The sequence below is a fragment of the Trachemys scripta genome, chromosome 11, assembly GCF_013100865.1.
Source record: "Trachemys scripta elegans isolate TJP31775 chromosome 11, CAS_Tse_1.0, whole genome shotgun sequence".
Classification (NCBI taxonomy): Eukaryota; Metazoa; Chordata; order Testudines; family Emydidae; genus Trachemys; species Trachemys scripta.
The window spans coordinates 37,718,786-37,742,505 of NC_048308.1; the positions used below are offsets into that span (position 1 = coordinate 37,718,786).

At 42.0% G+C, this 23,720-nt stretch overlaps 1 protein-coding gene across 4 annotated transcripts in view; it reads right to left on the bottom strand.

Moving 5' to 3' along the window:
- The window catches only part of SLC25A12 (solute carrier family 25 member 12), an 88,370-nt gene that overhangs the window by 22,285 nt on the left and 42,365 nt on the right, over positions 1 to 23,720 (bottom strand). For all 4 annotated transcript variants that reach the window (XM_034785043.1, XM_034785042.1, XM_034785045.1 and 1 more), the window contains 5 exons: positions 20,819 to 20,957; positions 19,179 to 19,272; positions 18,576 to 18,660; positions 1,603 to 1,687; positions 101 to 259 (listed from right to left, as the gene is read on the bottom strand). In XM_034785043.1, the coding sequence (XP_034640934.1) occupies positions 101 to 259; positions 1,603 to 1,687; positions 18,576 to 18,660; positions 19,179 to 19,272; positions 20,819 to 20,957 (562 nt within the window). The remainder of the gene's footprint in view (positions 1 to 100; positions 260 to 1,602; positions 1,688 to 18,575; positions 18,661 to 19,178; positions 19,273 to 20,818; positions 20,958 to 23,720) is intronic.

Here is a 23,720-nt window from a genome sequence, read left to right on the forward strand (position 1 = left end):
GTTCTGATTATTAAGGGTTTTTTTGGTGTTTCCATAAGGGGTTGGCTGTTGATGCATTGGATGAAGAAAATCACTAGATACCTTTGATTTATTCACTTACCTCTGTAAAGCCCAAAAAATCCTTCATAACGCAAAACTTTTTTAAAACAGTCATAGCTATTTTTATACATCAATTCTCCCACAACTGAACCAGAGGAGCGCTGATTCTGCATTCGTGTCTTCACCAGGTCTATGGGGTATACAGCAGTGGCACCCACAGCTATAAGCAAAAATTACAAAATATTATTTCTACAGTATCACAGGTGTGTATATTGCACTTGACTGTTAAAAAAAAGTACTAGTTTTCTACAGCGATGACCCAAAACATGAGGTTCAGAGGATAATGCATGTTTACGGGCACTGCAAGGGAAAGTTGATGGCAGAACACTAGGCAGAAAAAGAAATCTTGGATGGACAATGTGGCATATCCTTGGTGGATCAAAAGAATTATTCAACCACACAGAAATTAGCAGAGGATGGTACAGAACAGGCTATTATGGTTGCAATCCTCCAGTTATGGAGACGCCACATAAGAAGGCTGTATGCAGTGTGAATAGTATCAACTGAAGTTAATGAGACGACTCACATTGTGTAACAGTAAGCATGTGCCAGTCTTTGCCGGATCAGGAATGTAATCCCTATGCCTCAGTTCCCCATCTGTAAAATGGAGAGGATACTTCCCAACCTCACAAGGATGTTGTAAGAATAAATACTTGTATTTGTGCGGTGCTCAGATATTATAGTGATAAGAACCATAGAAAAGTGAATAAGTAAAATAATCTGTTCTCCTTGTCTGAAATTTGCCAAAGGTTGTAAGGACTGCAGAAGGCTCAGAATGCAGTGTAACTTCATCTGTTCTGCTGCATGGCTGGTGGGTATCTGGAAGCACACGTTCAGTGGCTCTCTGAACCCTTCCTGCAGGTTGTGTGATGGATTCTGGCCCTCCCAACCCTGGAGTAGTTCTCTGCACAATGATCATTTACTCGGCTGTGTAGGAGTAGAAGGGGTTGAATTTCACCCCAACGTACAATATGTCTTAAGCAAAAAGTCACTGAAATTAACAAACACAAAGCCTTCAAATGCTATTACAAAAAATGAAGGACAAAACCTTGCGACACCATTAGATTATAGATTTTTTTAAAGGCATGTTAAAATATTCAAAAATTATATTGGGGAAAATTTACAAAAGCTAACAAAATTAAAAAAGTTTGTTTATAATTATGTAGACAGACAGCAAAATCCTCAGTTTTTTTCCTCTCAATTTTGTTCTTATGTTTTTTGGTATCACTCCCATCAAGTATAATCAATGGTGGTGCAATACTGCATCCAGAAAGCCTATGTCATTATGAACGTTTTGCCCTGAAGACTGTCTGGAGCCAGAGGTGCCACTGCAATGTTCTGCCAAGTCTTCTGATCATAGGTAAAAATAAAGAGCACTTCACAGAGCTCTCCAGTTCTTACCCTTTCAAACAATGAACTGCACCTTAGATGATCTCCATTAGTCTGGTGAGATAATATTACACTAACCCAGCCTTGAAAACAGTACACAGACATGTCACTCACCTCCAGCAACTGAGCCCAAAGTGAACCTGTAAGCAGACTCTGCTACTTGGAGCCAGATAGGCCTGCCCATACCGCCATAAGATTGCTGGGGAGGGAGAGGGGGAAGGAGGAGAGAGACATAATTTGGGAAACTTGTGAGAAACTGAAGCAGCCTATGAACTGGCTTTTGTAAAATTAAAGAAAAAATTTGACAGAACAGCAGCTTTAGTTCAAGGGAAAAAAGACTGGATAATCCTCCTTTGGCATAACAGAAACAGCACATTTTCAAGTAAATCTCTCATATATTGCTACCTCCTATACTCCTTGTCTGACCAAAGAAACAGTTTTAAAAATGATTTCTTTATGTGAAAAAGAAGGTGCACATAGAGATACTTTTAATTTATGATTTTTCCCTTCTATTGGGTTTGATCCTATGAGATGGTGTGCACCTTCTACTCCCTCTGATTTCAATAAGCTTTGAGGACCTCAGAGACAGAGCTCAGCACCTCACACGATCAAGAGCATCATCAATATAGTCCATGTTTTATCAATATATATGCATTAGATATCCATACTTAGCACATACAGCACTTTACAGTCTCAAAAGCAAGGGAAAAAGTTATCTAGTCCTCATAACACCACTGCAAGGTTAGTAAGTTATAAATATAGGGTTGACTTTTGTTTTAAGTTATAATGATGAACCTCAGATTTCACTGACGTATGCTAGAGTAACAAAGCAGTACATGGCCTTGGAATTTAAACTTAAACAAACGTATATCTGCAAGGAAAAAGTCTACAGAGACTGATGTAGTGGTGTCAACTAGTTAGAAAAAAAGGTACCAGTAGCAAACTAGTCTAACGTGCACTGATGAGGCATTCTGTAAAGTACGCAAACTGGGCCAAACAGAAATCAGTGGGGTAGAGGAGAGTTTGTTCATTGAGTGTAAGATGAATTGCACACAGAAGGAAAGGAAGATGGCAGCAAGACTAGTCCCTCCTCCCATTCCAAAAAAAGTGAATGATTCAAAATTGTGAATTGAGATCAAATGAAAATTATTGGGAATTAACTGTGTTCAAGTCAGGGAAGTATCTGGTCTGGCATAGTACGAGTGATATTTTTACTTTGCCAGAAATATGCACAGTGCTGTATAGACACAAAAACCAACACCCTGCCTCCAAGGCCTTACAATAAAAATTAGTCATCAAAGTCCCCTCTTGCTTATCCTGTGGTTGTACAAGCCATGGGGGGAAATATCAACAGGTGTATAAGTAAATCTCCTTGCCCCATTCCTCCCACTTTTTTAAAGCCATTTGCACCATGACAGATGACCCCAACAATCCTGACAGTATATTTAGATCTTGCAGAGGCCCCAGGATGTTACGGAAAGGTTTTGCTCTTAGACCACACATCATGAACACATAAATATTTATTAGAAGATATATGGCATTTTACTGAAAATACAGTTCCTACATCCACAGGAGTATATTTTAAAGGATCTATCACTAAGGTTGCTTAAACGAGTTGTGCTGAGCTTGCTGCAGCACTGGGGAGCGAAATAGCCATTGCCATGCAGCAGCCACTGCAGCAAATTAATTTAAGCAGCTCTATTGGTATCGATCTTCTGTGCACAGGTACACACCTGAAGTTATAATATATTGGTATATTTTGCTTTACTTTATTTTATTAAATAAGTGTGGAGAATACAGCAAAAATTGCAGAGATTATATAATTTTGGGGTCCACAATTCTTTTGCACTTTGATGGGGCAGATTTATTTATTTGTTTATTTTTGGAGGCTATTACTGTGTGTATTTCAATGGGACATTTAAAAGCTCCCTCATTCAAACAGTCCCAGCAGCGCCCTTCTCATTGCTGGGCCCTGATCAGGCCAAGCAGAGGGATGGTGCAGTTTTATCTCACAAAATTTTATGTCACTGATCTTTGTTAGCATCTTCTAAAATCTTAGCAGACATCCACTGAATGTCCTTGATCCTGCATTGTGTGGCACACTGCTGAACTGCTCCACTTAAATTAGTAGGGCTTCATGCTGCTCATGAAGTACATGGTACTATATAGGATTGGCAACTATGAGATTAAGTTCAGCTCACTTCTTTTAAAATATAAGGAAACTTTTACACAGGCCTTCCACAATATACATGGCCATCAAGAATTTCCTTCCCCAAGATATTTTCTTCCAGAATGACTTGCTGGAATACAGCCTAAAAGAGAAGAATGGAGAATATTCTGAAGTCACATCAGATATTTATCAACTGTGCGCATGGATTAAAAAAACCCATAAGATTACATCAGAAGAAAAATCTTTAGTTAAGATCAGAAATATATTTTCCTGATGGGTGCCACGGAAAAGAAAGATAAACCTGCAGAATTTCCTCATGAATCTCAAAAAAATTCATACTGAAAAAAGCAACACTAGAATAAATCCCAGAGTAAAATGGTGTCTCAATTTATGTCGATAAAAATAGATAAAAGCAATGAACTCTTAAAAGACTTGAAAAAGGACTAGTTCTTTTATCCCTGCAGTTTTCTTCTGTCTTCACACTTGTTCTCTTTAGTCTTTTAAAGCTAGTCTCTTCCTTGTAAGCATCAGAGTCTTAGCAAAATCAAAGCATTATACTCAGACTTAAATTCGGATGTTAATACTCAAATTCTTTGTGAAACAAAAGTCACTTTCATCCTATTAAATGATTGTTCACTAGTTTGTGGTTCACTTGTGTTCAAATGTAAATAAATATAATTACTGCTATAGCTTTCAGATCATGCATATTTATAAACAGAAAATTACTGAAGCTGTCATCCCCATCTAACCACTGTATACTGATATTCAACTGCTAGGTTTAAAAAAGTCTTAAGATATGTCAACACTGAAAAAAAGGCGTGTTTTTAACATGGGTTAGCTAACTTGGGTTAAAATAGCAGTGAAGACACAGCAACTCAGCTTTTAACTCAAGCTAAAGCCTATGGGGAGCATGGAGTTGAACTTGAGCAGCTAACTTGAGTTAAAAGCCAAGTTGCCAGGTCTTCATTTCTATTTTTACCCTAGTTCAGAAGACACCTTTCTTTGCACTATAGAGAAACTCTTACATTAATCAAATAATCAGCAAACATGTCTGACAAGTTATGTCTACACTGAGCTGTAGTGCTGACTACATGGGTGTGAACTGCAGAGCACAAAGATTTGCACACAAACTCAGTACCTTTTCGTTCTTGCCAGCAACATTCACACAGGGCAGTTTAAGCGCAACTCACACCCTCATAGTCTGCACTATGGAGTAGTGTAGACAAGCCCTAAGTTTCATTCATGCTAGATTTACTGAAGAGATATTTACATTAATTTTTCTACATTACATTTCATTAATTTTTTATAAAAAACCCCAGAATTTAGGGGTCATTTAGAGTCACTGTAGAAACATCTCTCTTTCTCTTCCCAAGCATAGCTCCCTTGCAAGGTAGATACTTTTTAGACCTCACAGAATTTCTTATCCTTCTCTAGGATTTGATAACATATCCTCCCCAGTATAGATCATAGAATACAATAAGATAATAAAGTCCAATGGAGATCAAAGTTCACCCCCCGCTGATTCAGGAACAAAGAAAATTAAGTGACTATTCCTTCTAATCTGCATGTTTTAAAACGGAGCAGAATAGGCAGGATGAATAAAGTCTTATTCTAAAAGTGGGATGGTGGAAGGAATATACATTCTGTGCTTATTATTATTACCACAGAGCCTAGGAACACTAGTCATGAACCAGGACCCCATTGTGCTAGGCACTGTTTAAACACAGAACAAAAAAAGATGATCCCTGCCCCAAAGAGTTTACAATCTAAGTATAAGAGAGACAAGGCGGGCAAAGTAATATCTTTTATTGGATTGACTTCTGTTGGCGAGAAAGACTACCACAACACTGCATAATCTAAGTATAAGACAAGAGATAACAGAGGGATACAGACAGACAGACTCACAAGGAAACAGTGAGACATTATTGGTCTCCACAATAGGAAGTGATCTCAGCACACCAGCAGCCTAACCATTGTCAAGTGTATTGTAGACATCATGACAAAGGAGAGTTTTCAGGAGGGTTCTGAAAGTGGACAATGAGATAGCTTTCAGGATATTTATGGGGAGCCCCTCCCAAGCATGAGGGGCAGAATGGGAGAAAGCACAAAAGTGCTTATCTGCAAAATCAGTAAGTGGACAATGGAGGCTGGCATCATAGGCTGATCAGAGGTGAGATTCAAGACCTTGATAGTGAATACAAACAGCTTATGTGTGATGCACTAGTGAAGGGGAAGGCAGTGGAGGGCTGCAAAGACAGGGATAACAAAGTGACAGGTTAAGAAAATGATCTTTGCAACAGCATTCTGAATGGAGGATGCTGATGCTACATCAAGAAAGGAAAGAGAACAGTCCTCAGTGAGCAAAACTTTTTTTTTCTCTCCACACTCCTTTTACCACATAGGTGAGCTACAAAAATAATTCTGACCAAGGAAAAGCTACATCATTCTGTCTGAAGGCACTAATGAAAACCAAATATGACACCATAAAATGCAATGCATGTTTTTGACAGTACAGTATTTCTCCAAGTCCTTTTTATCAGTCCAGATTAATAGAAACAGATTTCTGCAGGCAAGGAAAGAGGGAATGGATTGCCACAAAAGTCTACAAAATAAAGCATTACCTGTACGTAACTTTTCATCAGCTCAGGTACATATATACCCATAAGAATTTAAACAAAATAGAAACAGGACGAACCCTCCAGAAACTGATTCTGCTCAACTCCACTTCACAGAAGGTGACCAAAATGTATATGAGCCACAGGTTGTCCACAGAGTTTCATCATAAATCACTCTGCTCAAGACCATACCCTCCATGGGACAACCTCTCAACCACAGCAGCTGAATAGGTTTAAGATTTCCTCAGGGACTGATCCAAGCCTTGGACTTCCACAGTCTTTCTTGTGAATTCAAAGAAATCTGTTTCCAAAACACATATGGTACTTTAACCCAACTGAGCTGAGGAGTTCAAGCACGGGGCTTTATAAAGTCCTTGATTACTCTTAAAGCTTTTGAGATTTCAGGGAAGTCTTTTTGTTTTTGGAGATGGTAACCCACATGGTCACTAGACTAGGTAGACACTCAACATACTGTGCATCGTGGAGAGGAAAGCTCTGCTCGCTCAGTAATGCAGTGTCACTGGGACACATTTCTGGGATCATCTCTTTTTCATCTGGCAGAAAGCTATACAGCATTGCATGCATTTGACACATCCATCCTGGCTACTTGAAGAAACTAGTAATATATCTTTCTCAGTTCTCACTTTCTGCACCAGTTCTTGGGTCTTTTATATAGGATGGCAAAAATAGGATGCCCCAATTCACAGTTCCAAACATGGTAACAATGGTGTAAGCTGTATGATAGACAAGGCTCAGGTGTTTTTAACCACCATATTAATTATCTCTACTCAGTACCTATTCCACCCTTCCTATCACGAGTGGAGGTACACCACTGCACAATGATGGAGAATTAGGGTTCCATCTTTGTCAGTGTAGACACAGCCGTAGACACTGTGGTGACAGGCACTCTACAAATTCCAAAGGTAGACTAAAGGATAGATAGTAGCTAAATCACTCAGATTTTCAGAAAGTGGGGACCTAGAAAAGGGAAACAATGGTAATCCACTGAACACTTAAGCCAGAAATACAGACCATGGGTGTCTGTGCACATAAAGAAGCTGAAGAATTTCTCTCTGTTTTACATAACAAGGAAAAAGGATGTGCAGACATCCTTTGGGCAGAAGGCAAGAGTTCAGGGTAACACTGGATTTAGCTGTACCTTCTTGAGACTTACTTTTAAAGGTACAGCTCCATATTTCTAGAAGGAAATAGTCTTTCTATATATACACGTTATAGACTGAAAGTATAAATAAAACGTATCACAGTAACATTTAGGCTCAAGTACCGCATTTTTTTTTTCAGCTCTGAGCACACTTAGTATTCAATGTAAACAATCACAGTCAGGGGAGCATGATTATGTAATCATTTAATCTGCCACATATATGTCCTTCTTTCTGAATTTGCTGCATTGAGTTTCAGGGCTTGTCTTCACTGCAAAGTTAGCCTAGCTTGAGTGACAGCACTGCAAAAACACTGGAGATGCAGAGCATGACTGTACTAGCAGCACAAAGTAGCTGAGGCCTGGTATACACTACAAAGTTAGGGCAACATAAGCCGCTTTGTGTTGACCTAGTTAAGCATGTGTCTACACTTACATTTGTCTCCCACTGAAGTAAGTTCTCCATTTTGCCAACATAGTAAGACCTGAGCAGTGTTGAGCCATAGTTGATGTACCGAGGTTGACACAACGCAAATGTAGACATTGCATTATCTATGTTGACCCTAACAGTCCTCTAGCAGATGTCCCACAATGACTGACACTGACCGCTCCAGTCACAGTTGTGAACTCCACTGCCCAGGGGTCAGGGAGACCAGAAGGCCTGATCCCTTTAAAACCCTGTGAATTTTTGAAATGCCTTTTCCTGGTTGTCCACCTTGGCAAGCACACCTCGCAGCTCTCCACTGTTGTGCATAACTGCCCAGCTCAGCAGGCCAGATATACACGCCAGATGCGCTCCAGCCTGGAGTAGACAGGAGATCTTGGATCTCCTTGGCTTATGGGGAGAAGAGTCTGTGCAGGCACAGCAATGGATCAGCCATAGTAATGTGGACATCTCTGAGCAGAATGCACAGGGGATGTGGGAGAACAGGTATAACACAGATCAGTGGCTGTGCTCCGTGAAAGAGAAAAACCTGCAACAGACATACCAGAAGGCAGGAAGACCAACAGCTGATTGAGTGCTGAACTGCAGACCTGCTGCTTTTGCAAAGAGTTGCATGCCCTACTTAGCAGAGACCCCACCACCATCCTGCACACCACCATGGATACCTCAGAGAAGTCTAAGTCACCGGCCCTTGGCATGAACAGAGAGGTTCAGGCGGAGGAGGAGGAGAATGAGAGACATGCAAGTGGTGGGGGCCGGGCTCCAGCTATGTGGTTAGCCAGGATCTGTTAGTGACTCCACAGCAGTCCAGTCAGTCCCTGCAGTCAAGACCGATGCAGAGGAAGGAACCTTGAGTAAGACTGTACATTTGTTTCCTATTACAGTGGATACAGCTATTGACTTTTCATATATTTACTTGTACTAGAAGAGGTAGCAGTACAACAAAGAGCAGTAGAGTTATCCACTTTTCACTCCCCTGTACAGTTAGGCAGAGGATGCCATTCGGAGCAGTTTGTTTATATAGACAGGGATGTCCCTTGAATCCTCCTGAGAAATCTGGATGAAACTTTTATGGAGGTACTTTGCAATCCTCTCTCAAAGGCTTCTAGGGATGGTAACCTTATTTCTTCCTCTGCAGTAGGACACTTACCCATGCCACTCGGTGATAACTTCAGCAGCACCACTGCCATATACAAGCTAGCAGCATACAGGCCTGGGCAGCTTTGGGGAGCAGCAGCAGCTGTGCTCTCTCTGCCTTTGTTGCCCTCAGGAATGAGATATCAGCTAAAATCACCACTTACTGTGGAAAATAGTACCAGTATTCAGTGCCATTTCCCTGTACTCATAGTTTCATGCAACCAAGCGATTCCCCCCTCATTTTCCTCACCCCTGGCAGGCCATAAGACTGGTGCTGTGTGTGACAGTACACACAGCAATCCCAGCAGAAGTGTTGATAAGCATGTCTCGTTTAAAACTTTAGCAGAACAAGGAAAGGGAGTTCTGAACCTAAACATTCACTTTCCATTGTGACTATGTGGACAATGGTACCTCTGAGTGTTTTATCTGTAGCTGCTGCTGTTGGGGCCTTGAAGGATTCTCACTCCAGACCAATGGAACATCTGAGCCAGATAAGAAGAAAGAAGAGGACTCAGGATGACATGTTCGGCGAAATCCTGCAAGCCAGTGCTGCATCAGACTGTGATGCATTAAAGACTGTGAGATTAAAGAGGCTAGGACTTTTCAGCTTGGAAAAGAGGAGACTAAGGGGGGGATATGATAGAGGTATATAAAATTATGAGTGATGTGGAGAAAGTAGATAAGGAAAAGCTATTTACTTATTCCCATAATACAAGAACTAGGGGTCACCAAATGAAATTAATAGGCAGCAGGTTTAAAAGAAATAAAAGGAAGTTTTTCTTCACACAGCACAGTCAACTTGTGGAACTCCTTACCTGAAGAGGTTGTGAAGGCTAGGATTATAACAGCGTTTAAAAGAGAACTGGATAAATTCATGAAGTTTAAGTCCATTAATGGCTATTAGCCACGATGGGTAAGGAATGGTGTCCCTAGACTCTGTTTGTCAGAGGGTGGAGGTGGATGGCAGGGGAGAGATCGCTTGATCATTACCTGTTAGGTTCACTCCCTCTGGGGCACCTGGCATTGGCCACTGTTGGTAGACAGGACACTGGGCTAGATGGACCTTTGGTCTGACCCAGTACGGCCGTTCTTATGTTCTTAAGAGCAGAGGGCCTGGAGGATGCATATTACAGACCGTACGGAGAAGGAAAAAGCAGAAGAAGAAAGGCCCAGGAGTTGCAGCAGGAACAGGAGAGGGAGATGCACCAGGACATAATGAGACTTCTCTGGTGGAAAACAGAGATGCTACAGACTCTTATGGACCTACAGGTGGTCAACAATCCCGCCTCACCTCCCTTTGCAGTCCCTGGAGAACTCCAGGATAGCACCTCTCTATACCTCCCTCAACATTCCACATGGCATCAGGGGCTGCATCTGTGACAGTACACACAGCAATCCCAGCAGAAGTGTTGATAAGCATGTCTCGTTTAAAACTTTAGCAGAACAAGGAAAGGGAAGAGCATATGCATGCTCAGCAATGAGCATATGCATGCTGTTAAATTGAATGGTCAAATGCTTCTTGGATTAAGGGACACGGGTGCTGAGATTTCTGTGGTCAGGAGGGACCTAATCCAGGAGAAGGATCTGTTGCCAGGTAAAATGGCAGAATTAGAGCTGGTCGGGGGTTACAAAGTCCTTGCACCTTTTGCTAAAGTACACATGCAAACTCGGGATTTGCAGGCTGAGCTGACTGTTGCAACGGTGGCACACAATTTTGCACCGTTTCTACTGGGGAATGATTTCTTTAGTGTGGCAGAATCTGTCCCAGGGTTGGTTAGCAGTGAGAAGGAATCTTGTGCTAAAAGCCCCAGAGGGGGGGGCGAAGTCACACGGACTGCTGGGGAAATAGGAGGGTGTCTCTTAGATTCCTCTGCAGCAGTAAAGGATGCAGCTTCGGGGGCAGGGCTGATTGTAGCCGGTTCCTGTAGCTCTGGGGCTCAAGGGAAGTTCCAGAGGGAGGAGCTGGATGAAGCCAGCTCCTGTCCCCTAATCATCTCCCCAGGGGAGGGGGATGTACCACCTTGTAGCAAGGAGGCCACCACAGCTGCTGACTGCCAGAAAGTTGCAGGTCAGCAGGGGGCCGGGCCTGCCCTGGGGTGCACAGAGGTGTGTGTCCCAAAGGTGGAAGTTGGGGTCCTGGGGACCACTGTGGTGGGAACAGGCCCCAAGGACTCTAAAGCTGAGTGCCAGCCCAACCCGAGTGGAAGGGGAGGGATTTTGCGGGCCAGTGAAAGGTCTGTTGTAGCTGGTAGCTGTGAGTCCACAGCTGGGGCAGGATCACCTTCCCTTTCAGGGGACACAAGAGTGTCGGACCCAGCGGGGAGCCCAAAGAGGGAAGCCCAAATGGAAGGTCAGGGGGGGCCAGAGAGTCCACCCACCTTTTGTGGGGAGGGGCTTTCCCAGGAGGAGGGTGAAAAGTCTGCATTTGAAATGCCAGCCCCCTCTCCTGTGGATCAGGTTTTAAGGGAAACCTGGGGGTCAGGTCTCCAGGATGAGGGGGTCTATCCAGCTGACCCATTGGAAACAGAAAGTGGGGTGCCCAAAGGGGTCCAGAGCACCCCAGGGAAAGCTGCTGTTCTTGCTACACTTGCAAGAGATAAAACTCTTTCTCCAAGACAGGGGGTGGGAAATCTCTTCATGGAAGGAACTTCACGAGGGAGTGGGGCCCAGCCCAGAGAAACTCCAGAGGGAGGGGCCGAGGACAAGTATGGTTGTCCCTTTCCTGGCCAAAGACCCAAGCACATGCCCGAACTAGAAGTCTTCCCCAAAGAGGCAGAGGAATCTGCATCAAAAGGTCTACCAAAGGGCACAGAAAACTGGGAAAATGCAATAGATGCTAAACAAGTCAAATTGAGTGAACGAAGCCTGTCCACTGTAGATTTGCTGTTAACCTTGTGTCTTTTGCTAATTCACCTATGGGTTAAAACAAAAGAATTCACACTAGTGGTAAACCCTTTAAAGATGTGGAACATATTTGATTTGTGGAATAAGCTGTTATACATGCTGGGGATGGTGACAAAACAGCCCCACCAGCATGTTACTTTACAGCCCAGACCTGTAAAAAGCAGCAAAAGCATAACAGGCCTATGCTGCTGTGTAGAAGGGGAAACTGAGGCACACCGCCTCATGGCATTGGTGGCTAAATGCCAAGATACCTCCACGTTAATGAGTATTGCTGCCTGCATTCTGTTAGCAATACTACATCCCTACCTGTTTGCAAGCATCTGGGGACCAGGGACCCCAAAACGGGCTAGAACCCCCAGGAGTGACATCATATGGTTTCAAGGTACTGAAAGGAAGTGTGACCAAAAACAAACAAAAATTTTACAGGTACTGCCTCCGCCATGGACAGTGTCCAAGCCTCTGGCAGTAAGTTCAGGGGGAGGGTGTGACAGTGTACCCCATAAGGCTTTATGGGGAGGGGGTGCTTATAAATGTACGTATGACATAACTGGAATATGTTTTGTGCTGCCTGTGCCATGTAACATATCTCCGTAAGGGTTATGGTCTACTATATCTATTCATCCTATTTGTACATATATATCATTTTCTACTCGAGGTTAAGAATATGGGCTGTATGCTTGCCTGATTTCTAAGTAAGCTTTGTGAGGCATTTGGTCAGCTTCTTTAGGAAGGAATTTGCCAGGTTAAGTACCTGATCAGGAGACACTTAGGGAACAATGCATCTTGGAATGCTCCAATCCACATGAGAAGTCTTCCTGGAGACATGCAAGATGCCATGTGGACAATGGCGTCGGCCTGCAAAGACTGAGTCGTGCAGGGGCATGTAACTTGCCCAGGTGACTCCAAAACTCCATCTTGGAGCTGGGCTTTGCATAGGAGGGAGGTCTCCACCCACAAGAGAGAGTCTACTTAAACCTGTGGGAGACCCCTCCATTTTGTCTTCAGCTGGCTAAAGAAGGAGCCTCTCCACCCCCCCCAGGATACTTGAAGGAAACTGAAACAAAGGACAGTAACTGCAGGGGGTGTGAGTGATTGCTGGACCCAGGCTAAAAGGAGATTAGCCTGTAAAAGGGAGCATTCTGGAACTGGTGAGGAAATTATCTGTATTCAGTTTGATTAGGCATAAATTCGCGCATTTTATTTTATTTTGCTTGGTGACTTACTTTGTTCTGTCTGTTACTACTTTAAACCACTTAAATCCTACTGTTTGTATTTAATAAAATCACTTTCTATTTAGTAATTCACTCAGAGTATGTATTAATACCTGGGGGAGCAAACAACTGTGCATATCTCTCTATCAGTGTTATAGAGGGCGAACAATTTATGAGTTTCCCCTGTATAAGCTTTATACAGGGTAAAACGGATTTATCTGGGTTTAGACCCCATTGGGAGTTGGGCATCTGAGTGCTAAAGACAAGCACGCTACTGCGAGCTGTTTTCAGGTAAACTTGCAGCTTTGGGACAGGAGATTCAGACCCTGGATCTGTGTGTGGAGCCAAACAGGAGTGTCTGGCTCAGCAAGACAGGGTGCTGGAGTCCTGAGCTGGCAGGGAAAACAGAAGCAGGGGTAGTCTTTGCACATCGGGTGGCAGCTCCCAAGGGGGTTTCTGTGATCCAACCCGTCACAGCATCCCTACACCTACCACTCCACATCAGGGACATTAAGAACAATCACAGCTTCACATACACTGACCTGAGAGAACCACGGTTGATGTATGTATAGTTAAAATGGACATGAACATTCCTTCCCCTTCTTTAAGCTTTGCTCTATAAATGTATTAAGGTTTTAATGTATTTGCTTTTAACTTGAACAGAATTCTTTTTAAGTGTTTTCATTACTCAATAAAACTCTATTGTTTGGAAAACAATTTATCTTTATGAGTTCTCAAGATATGCTGCAGAATGCCCGGTGGTAGTGAAAGCACCCGCTTAGTTGTTGTTGTATATTGTGACAACTCAGGATCAGTGACACATACAGTGTAATAATCATAAACGTACAGCAAGCACTACAAAATGAATAGGTGTATTCTCAGTGTTATATTCATAAGATGTGCACCATCCTCCACACAATTCTTAACAGACCCCCAGACTTCAAGCCCAGGTACAGATTAGTTCACCACAATGCATTATTGTGGCTTGCTGCTGAAGTACTCTTTCAAAGCCCGCCTGAGCTGTATAACTCCAAGCTGAACTCTTCTGATACCCCTTGCATCTGGCTGTTCAAACTCAGCAGACAGCCATTCCACCTCCACCCTAACTGCAACTTTCCCCACTTGCTTCACAGATATTATGCAGGACATAGAAGGCAGCTAGAACCATTGAGACGTTTTTATCACTGAAATCCAAACTTGCAAGTAAACAACACCAGTGCCCCTTCAATCTACCATCACTTATTCAACTGTCATGCTGCACCTGCTGAACAACTCCCTGGTGCTGTCAAGATAGCTGGTGTACAGCTTCATGAGCTAGGAGAATAAGGGGTAGGCTGGGTCCCCTAGGATCACTATTGGTATTTCAACATGGTCAACGATAAACCCCTGGTCAGGAAAGAAAGTCCCTGCTTGTAGCTTTCTAAACAATCCTGTGTTCTTAAAGATGTGAGCGTCATGAACCTTCCCTGACTTTCCAACACTGAGGTCAGTGAAGCATCCCTGGTGATCCTCTAGAGCTTTCATAACCAAAGTAAAATAGGCCTTTCTGTTGATGTACTCTGTGGCAAGGTGGTCAGGTGGCAAAACAGGGATGTGTGCGCCATCTCTTGCTCCACTGCAGTTCAGGAACCCCACTGCTGCAAATCCATCCACTATGTCCTGCACATTGCTGAGAGTCACAGTCCTACATCGCAGATGATCAATAGCCCCCAGAGTGGATTTTCCAACTCCAAAATGATTTCCCTCTGACCGGTAGCAATCCAATGTTGCCAGTTTCCACAATGCGATTGCTATTCACTTCTCCACTGTCAGTGCAGCTGTCCCTGCGCTGGAAAGCTGGGTAAGCTCGGCATAAATATCCAGAAATACGGCCTTGCACATCCAAAAGTTCTGCAGCCACTGCTCATTACCCTAAACCCGCATTACAATGTGATCCCACCTTATTTTTTGGGCCCAGAAGCAGCACTCCACCATTTGCAGCTGCTCCATGAATGCCACCAACAAGATTGAATTGGTTCTCATTATGTCCCACAGCAATCTGCCCACCAGAAAATCGTCATGTTGCCCACGGTTCTTCTTGCAGCTCTACAAATATTGAAAGATCATGCGTAAGGATAAGATTATGTCATGGAGGTCATGAAAGTTACAGATTCCGTGACTTTCAGAGACCTCTATGACATTTTCTGCTTCAGCTCTGGCATGGAGGGGCCAAAGCGGTCAGTCAGCGGTGGGGCCCCGGAGCTCTCAGCTGCCATGGGGCTGGGGCCACAGCTCTTAGCTGCCACTGGTGGGGAGGGAGCAGGCCCACAGCTCCCAGCCACTGTGGGTGGCAGGGGGACCTGGAGTTCTCAAGCCTCTGCGGGAGGCAGGGACCCCAGAGGTCCAAGCCATGGGGGCTATGGCGGGCCACAGAAATGTCATCCAGGGTGGGTGCTGGAACCTTCACCCCCTCCCGCAGCAAGGCTCAGGCTCTCATTCCCACCTTACTCAGGTTTCCCTCATCAGCCCCCCCAATTATTTTTAGTAAGAGTCAAGGACAGGTCACAGGCTTCCATGAATTTTTGTTTATTGCCTGTGACCTGTCCGTGACTTTTACTAAAAATAACTGTGACAAAATCTTAACCTTAATCATGTGTCTTGTGCTTGCAATGCTCATGACAATAGTGAAGAGCTGTTCAGGCTCCATGCTTCTGTCAGAGATGGCGGAAAGTGACAAGTCTCATGTGGGTTTGTGGGATTCTCAAAATAGGAATGAAAATTATAGGATAGAGATGGAATTATGTCGTGGAGAAAGTATCCAGATGGAAACTTGACCTCGCAGTCCCAGTCGCCCATGCACAACTTGTTTCTGCCCCACCATGCATTGCCAAACTTCCCAAAAAACAGTGTGCTGGATGGTGGTGAGTTGCACACTGGGATACCTACCCATGATGTACTGCACTGTCCATCAAAACAAGCACCTGGTGAGTACATGCAACGCTAAGACAAGGAGCCAAATATGCAAGTACACAAGTGATATGCTAACTCCGGTGGGCTTTATGCTGCCATAACTTGTGGTGGCAAAAGTTTGTAGTATAGACATGCCCCAAGTCCCCCCTGCATTACTAGCTCGAACATAATCAGCATTCACTTCAACCCATACCTTGGACAAGCCATCTAGCTCAAGTTTAAAACATCACTTAATTCAAGCTACAGATTTTTGTATGCACATGGGAGTTGGGTTCAGGGCAGTTGTCAAGGATGATTCCCCACTCTGGCACTTCGAGTGCAGAAGGTGGGGGCCCGCAAGGATTTTAAACATTAATACTGGCCACTCCAGGCTGGTATTAAACTCCCAAGGTCACAGCTTCTCTCTGACCTTGGATGGGTAGATGCTGCCACCACCCAAGTGCAAAAAAAACCCACCCCCTTTTGAGAACCCAGGAAGGAACACTTGGGAATTCCTTCCTGTAGGGTACCCTCAAGCCCTCCCCTCCACCCCCAGGAAGAGCTGAGAAAAAAAACAAAGGAAATCAGCTGTTGCCACCAGCTAATTAAACAACATATGCACAAACCTCTTAGGGAAACAAAAATACAATCCTGTTCTTAAAAAAGGTAAAATTTGTTAACAACAAAAAGAAAGGAAATACATTTGGAACTTAGGCTTTTTGCTTGATCTTAAAAGAAACAATTACAAAAATGAAGCATCAAGCTAGCTCTCGAGATTCAGCTTAAAGGTTACAAGCAAAACAAAAGCATCTGGGGTTAGCACAGAGGAGTCCACAAGCCAAGAAATAAACAGAAATAAACCTAATCGCGTCTTTCTAAACATTTCTAATCTACTTACATTTGGGAGTTCCAAATAAGCAATTCTAGGTATGATCTGATGATTTTTGATCATACCTGGCTTAAAGCTTCTCATAGCATAACTGCTCCTTGTTCCCCTCTTTCCCGGAAAACACAACAGAGAGACAAAGGGAAGCTTTTTCCCCATTTTAAAAAGTTCTAGCCCTCCCATTGGCTCTTTTGGTCAGGTGCCCACTCCTTTCCTTTTACCTGTGGGCTTGTTAACCCTTTACAGGTAAAGCAAGTAGAGAACAGCTAGTAAGAGGAATTTCATAGCTAACTGTCTGGCTAGGTATCCATAAAAGGGAGCTATCCCCCTCCCCGCTTCATTTATCACAGCAGTAAAGACAGGCCCTCAGAATCTAGGCTTTCATTTTTAAAAACATAAGGGCCATATTTTTCAAAAGTGCTCAGTACCCAACTACCACCATTGAACGTCCTCAACCCATTTCATGTAAGTGCCTAAATATAAGATGAGCGCTTTTGAATATCTCACCCTAAGAGTCTAGCTCTCATGGTTGTGAAAAATAACCTTCAAATTTGAAACAAATGTAAATGTAAGGGTTCCTAACTGCATGGCTTGAGTGTAACGTGCCACACAGGACACAGAGCCTTGACTTGTAAAAACACCTACATCTAAAGTATATAAAACTTCCATGAAAGGAAACCACACAAATCTATGAAGAAAGATCTCAGGTGAAGTAAAGAGTTAACATTCTGAAGCTATGTTTCCATCCTCCAATTCCACATTTTTCATCAGCCCCACACAAACAGGATTCTTCTCTTGCTATGTAAATCACAAGAGCTAATGAGTATCAAATAACATTAGTAAGATTCAGTGAGCATTCTAAACAAACCATCCAAGTCAATCACCATGGAAGATGATTACTCCAACTAATCTCTCAAAGGAGAACACGTTTATCAGCTTTACATGCTGTATATAGATTCTGTATATGTTCACAACATAAAGATAGAGCATTATTATGGAGCTCAATATGGAAGTGTACTAAAATACAAACAAAACTCGAAGTGTACTTCCAAGCTAGTATTTATTTAAGGATGGATTTTAACAGAAAATTCCAGATATTTTCAGGAGTTAGTGGATATGTTTTTAATTGGTTTATTAACAATAGTGGGAAATCCAAATGCATAGACAGTTCATCAAAGGATTTAATGGTTTCGTAATTTTTTTCTCTAGTACAAAAAATATTATATATTTTGATTAAAAACTATAAGTATCTACTCACTGAAAGATTTGTTTCAGGAAGTAATGTTTTAAAACAGTCTTACAATTTCAGTCAATTATAAAAAAATGTAATAAGAACTTTCCTCAAAATCTAGTGCCTGGTCAACAAAAACATCACTAATGTCAGAGGGATCCAACATGTTTTCTTTAAGTTCAAGACAGCAAAGAGAATCTGTAAAATCTGGGAACCAATTTTCTTTTCTTTTTTTTAAACTATAAGCATAGACTTGAGTTTTGTAAAAGTCTTTTTAAGGCAAAAAGTTCTACTTTTCATATGCAAATATTCAGAAGTTTTATAAATTGCCAACTTCTAAATGTTTCCTTCAGTTTAGCATTTTCACAATTGACTGTACACATGATATCACTCCTACCTACCTGCCGCTGGAGTTCTGCCAAGTTGTAAGGCAAGGCACCTTCAGCCAGTGGTGTTATTCTCTCAATATCTGCCAAAGTTAAACGCCTTCAGACAAGCCCAAGGAAAATAAATCATTGTTAGTCAAAATCATAAACAACCCTCAGCAAGCACCTTTTCTTCAACAGACTAGATTATGGCTTTATATACACCGCTACCCCGATATAACACGAATTCAGATATAACGCAGTAAAGCAGTGCTCCAGGGGGGCGGGGCTACGCACTCGGGCAGATCAAAGCAAGTTCGATATAACATGGTTTCACCTATAACGCGGTAAGATGCACATGCAGCAATCTAGTCAAGACACCTCTCACACTTCAAGTTTACACTAGCAATCTGTGTATTACAAGTTTTTTGAAGCAGGGAGTGTATTTTGTTATTTTACACCATATACTGATTATCTGATGACTGCTCACTGCACTATACATATACTTATACACACCCCAGCACAGCCAGCAGTCATCAAATAATCCGTAATGAAATATATATAAAACAAATCTATTTTAAAGTAAATATAAATAGGGTGGAAAGATTAATATGAATGATTATGATGGTTATAAATTACCCTGTAGCATTGTATAAGTCTGCAAGCTGGTAGAGAATATCGATTTCCAGCGGTGTGACTTGTCCAAATTTGATTGCAGCCTGGGCAAACTCCTCTGGATTTAAGAGGAAGGGGAAAATAAGGTAACTGATCCTGAATCATTTATCACATTTTCACTTTAAATGTGTATAAATAACTTTAAAATTAAAATCTTAAGAACTAAATCTATCACTTGGCAGACTAATGAGGAGCAAAATCTAAAATAGAACGAAATGAGCCAGAATTGGTACCACATCTATTTCAGAACAGCAGCTTCAATCATAGAGTAAAACTGATCTTGCAACTCTTACTTATGAAATCTATAGCAATTCTCCTATCAGCAAAGACCATAGATCAGACCCAATATTTGGGGCTCTTGTTACTAAACTACTGTAAAAGCAGACAATGGTATAATTTATGGACGAACCAATCATCATTAAAACTAGCACAACCATTTCAGTGTTCCTTCCTCCCCTCATTGTTCCCAGATTTGGATAAGTGCCTATCCACACTACAAATACAATTTGTAACACATCTAGGGTGACCAGATGTCCTGATTTTATAGGGACAGTCCCGATTTTTGGGTCTTTTTCTTATATAGGCTCCTATTACCCCCGTACCCCGTCCCAATTTTTCACATTTGCTGTCTGGTCACCCTAAACACATCCATGATCAATTACAGAAAACATGGTTCAGTAGCATCTATAAAACAAGTTTTTCAAGTTTTGTTTCTATCAAACAAGTTTTTGTTTGTGCATTCACATCTACCAAAATAGTTAGGTAGCGACGTATCAGTGCAAATTGGAGAATCTGGACAGGTGTCCCATCCTACCATCCAAAGACAGAGGGTGCCCAGAGCATATGAACACAGAGCAGCACAGGAGGGGCAATGCACTTTTAGATGTCTTACTTCATGAGAACTGGAAGGAAAAGGGGTGGAGTCAACCCAGCAGATATAGTTAGTGGGTCCCATCCACAGATGGGAAATAGCTATGTTATGAAATGGTTACAGAAAGCCAGTCGATCCAGGCCGCTGGCAAGATTGAATCATAGTTAACTTGCATGCTTGCTAACAGTATTAGCCTTATTATGTGTGGAAACAAATTATGTTTAGTGCACATCATATCATTAAACAGTTACAAACTCAGCTAAAATTGTGTGGAAAGAGCTTAAGAGTGAAAAACTGTTGCTACAGTAGCACACAGGAACAGCCAACAGGACATAGAGAGTTTCTGATGAAGAATTTTTGTTATTGTTAAAGCATACCCATTCCGCCATAGCTGCCATATTCCCCAGACTTTTCTCTGCTCCATGTAAACACCTATCATTACGACAAGAAGGTCCACATTGCAGTGGTATCCCTAGGATATCAGAACCAGTCAAGACTCTTGTCAGCACCTTGACAACTCTTCCCCTTAATGAGCCAGCTAGAACCCTCTGCTGGCCTGTGAAGTCTGGAGTTGAGCAGGAGAACCACATTCAGAATCAAACTTGAAATACTTGCACAGTTCTGCTAAATCGCCGTATTACACCAGCCTCTTACTAGTCTTAACCCATATACAGTATCAAAAGACACACTTTAGAGATCTGAAAATTAATAAAATATAGTAAATTTATTTTACCTTTTGTGACTTCAATATCTTTCCTTGTACCTGCTATAATACTGTATATCTTTCTAACGAGTTCCATGTTATTCAGCAGGGCATTAAAAGCATTGAAATAGGAGAAGCTGACCTGATGTGAAATAGTTCCACCTGCTACCTTAAAAACATAAATAATAATAATAATAATAAAAAAAAGATGAAACACAGGTCCTAATATGTGGTCAGGGTTCAGCTGATAGCCTTAAACCCCTTGACACCCCAAGAGAGCTTTACTGTAAATTAACATCCATCTGGACATACAAGAAAAGATTACGATATATTTCTATTGTAGTAGTTATATCCTGTTTTTAGTGATAGCAGTGAGGGGGTTGTTATTACATAGCCAGGGTACTATGGTTTTTGATGCAATAAAAATAATCAGGAAACAATTGTAGAATTACTGTTCAACTTTTTTGTAGAATGCGTTGTTCTAGATTTGCGTATATTTTATTTTAGATGGAGTTAATCTTTACATCATTTATAGCAATAGTTAACAGTGTTAACAATTAACCTTAGAAGCTGAAATCAACACAAATCCATACTTTCCAAACTAAGACACCTCTCCCATCCAGCAAAGCATTTAAGTGTATAAGTAGTCCCCATTGACTTCAATGGGACTTCTCATGTACTTAAGATTAACCACATGCTTAATTTATTTGCTGGACTGGAGGCTTGGCTATAAAGAGCAGGGAGCCAAAAGATGGGCAAATTCTGACTCACAAGAATAGTCCCATTAAAGTAAATAGGACTACTCACATGAGTAAGAATTTGCAGGATCTGGGCCATATTTCATGTCACTAGTTATAATATTGTTTACACTGCAAATTTCAGCACAAATTTTTATTTACTGTGACAGAGTATACAAACCCCATACAAGGTGGGAAATGGTTAATGAGAACCTGTGGGCGCAATTAGCCCCATCCTGCTTCACTTGCAAGAAGTGCCAAGTCTGAAGAGGTTTAAAAGGGGAAATGTTCAGTGCAGGGGTTGACTGGGAAGAGAAGAAGGCCTCTTGAAGGAAGGCCTGACTAGGGCGAGGGCCGACCCCAGAACTGACTGAAAAAAAAGGCCTGGCCAGAGCCAAAAGATAACAAGACACAGTTAGACCTGAGTCTCCCTAGGGGCATGTAAACCTGGCAAGGGACTCATATATGTCATTTGCACCCAGAGCTATAGGTTTTTCCTTTTGAGAACTGGTGGAAAGGCCTAGAAGCAGGCCACAGTAGGAAGCAGTGGATACAAACAGACAGATCTTAGCTGTTTATTACAAGGTCCCTGGGCTGGAACCTGGAATACAGGGAGGGCCTGGGTTCCCCTACTGACAAAAGTAGTGGGGAGGCCCCTGGAAATAAGGGCTGGAAAGGACTTAAGCCTGTAGTTGGGATGAAGACCCCACGTAAAGCCACTGGGCGACAGACATACGGGACTCTGTTTACCCCAAAAGAGACGGGACCATACGTCGGTCCCTGGCTGGAGGGCCAAGTCACGAGAACAGCAGACCACTGCAGGGCTAGAGTGGCTGTCAGCAGAAGGAATCTAATGAGACGACACTACTATGACATGCCCAGCCATAAGAACTTGCACCTATAGTGACTCACCTCATTGACACTTACAAAGAAGCAAAATACTCAGCTATTCATGACAACAATCTTGCTTTCAATAATGCAGAATAATTTGTACTTTGTTATCACAATTAAAAAATTAATCATACTGTTAAAACAATAATAGAATACCATTTATTTAAATATTTTGGATGTTTTCTTCATTTTCAAATATATTGATTTCAATTACAACACTACAACAGTGCTCACTTCATATTTATTTTTGATTACAAGTATTTGCACTGTAAAAAAACCAAAAGAAATACTATTTTTCAATTCACCTAATACAAGTACTATAGTGCAATCTCTTTATCATGAAAGTTGACCTTACAAATGTAGAATTATGTAAAAAAAATGACATTCAAAAATAAAACATTGTAAAACTTTAGAGCCTGCAAGTCCACTCAGTCCTACATCTTGTTCAGCCAATTGCTCAGACAAACAAGTTTGTTTACATTTACAGGAGATAATGCTGCCCTCTTCTTATTTACATTGTCACCTGAAAGTGAGAACAGGCATTTGCATGGCACTTTTGTAGCTGGCATTGCAAAGTATTTAAGTGCAGATATGCTAAACATTTGTATGCCCCTTCATGGTTTGGCCACCATTTTGGAGGACATGCTTCCATGCTGATGATGCTCATTTAAAAAAAAATGTGTTAATTAAATTTGTGACTGAACTGTTTGGGGGAGAATTGTATGTCCCCTGCTCTGTTTTACCCGCGTTCTGCCATATATTTCATGTTATAGCAGTCTCGGATGACGACCCAGCACATGTTGTTCATTTTAAGAATACTATCGCTGCAAATTTGACAAAAGGCAAAGAAGGTACCAATGTGAGATTTCTAAAGATAGCTACAGTACTCGACTCAAAGTTTAAGAATCTGAAGTGCCTTCCAAAATCTGAGAGGGACACAGTGTGGAGCATGCTTTCAGAAGTCTTAAAAGAGCAACACTCCAATGCAGAAACTACAGAACCTGAACCACCAAAAAAGAAAATCAACCTTCGGCTGGTGGCATCTGACTCAGATAATGAAAATGAACATGCATTGGTCCGCACTGCTTTGGATTGTTATCGAGCAGAACCAATCATCAACATGTCCCCTGAAATAGTGTTTGAAGCATGAAGGGACATATGAATCTTTAGCGCACCTGGCACGTAAATATCTTGCGACGTCGGCTACAACAGTGCCATGAGAATGCCTGTTCTCACTTTCACGTGACATTGTAAATAAGAAGCGGGCGGGGGGGGGGCATTATCTCCTGAAATGTAAACAAACT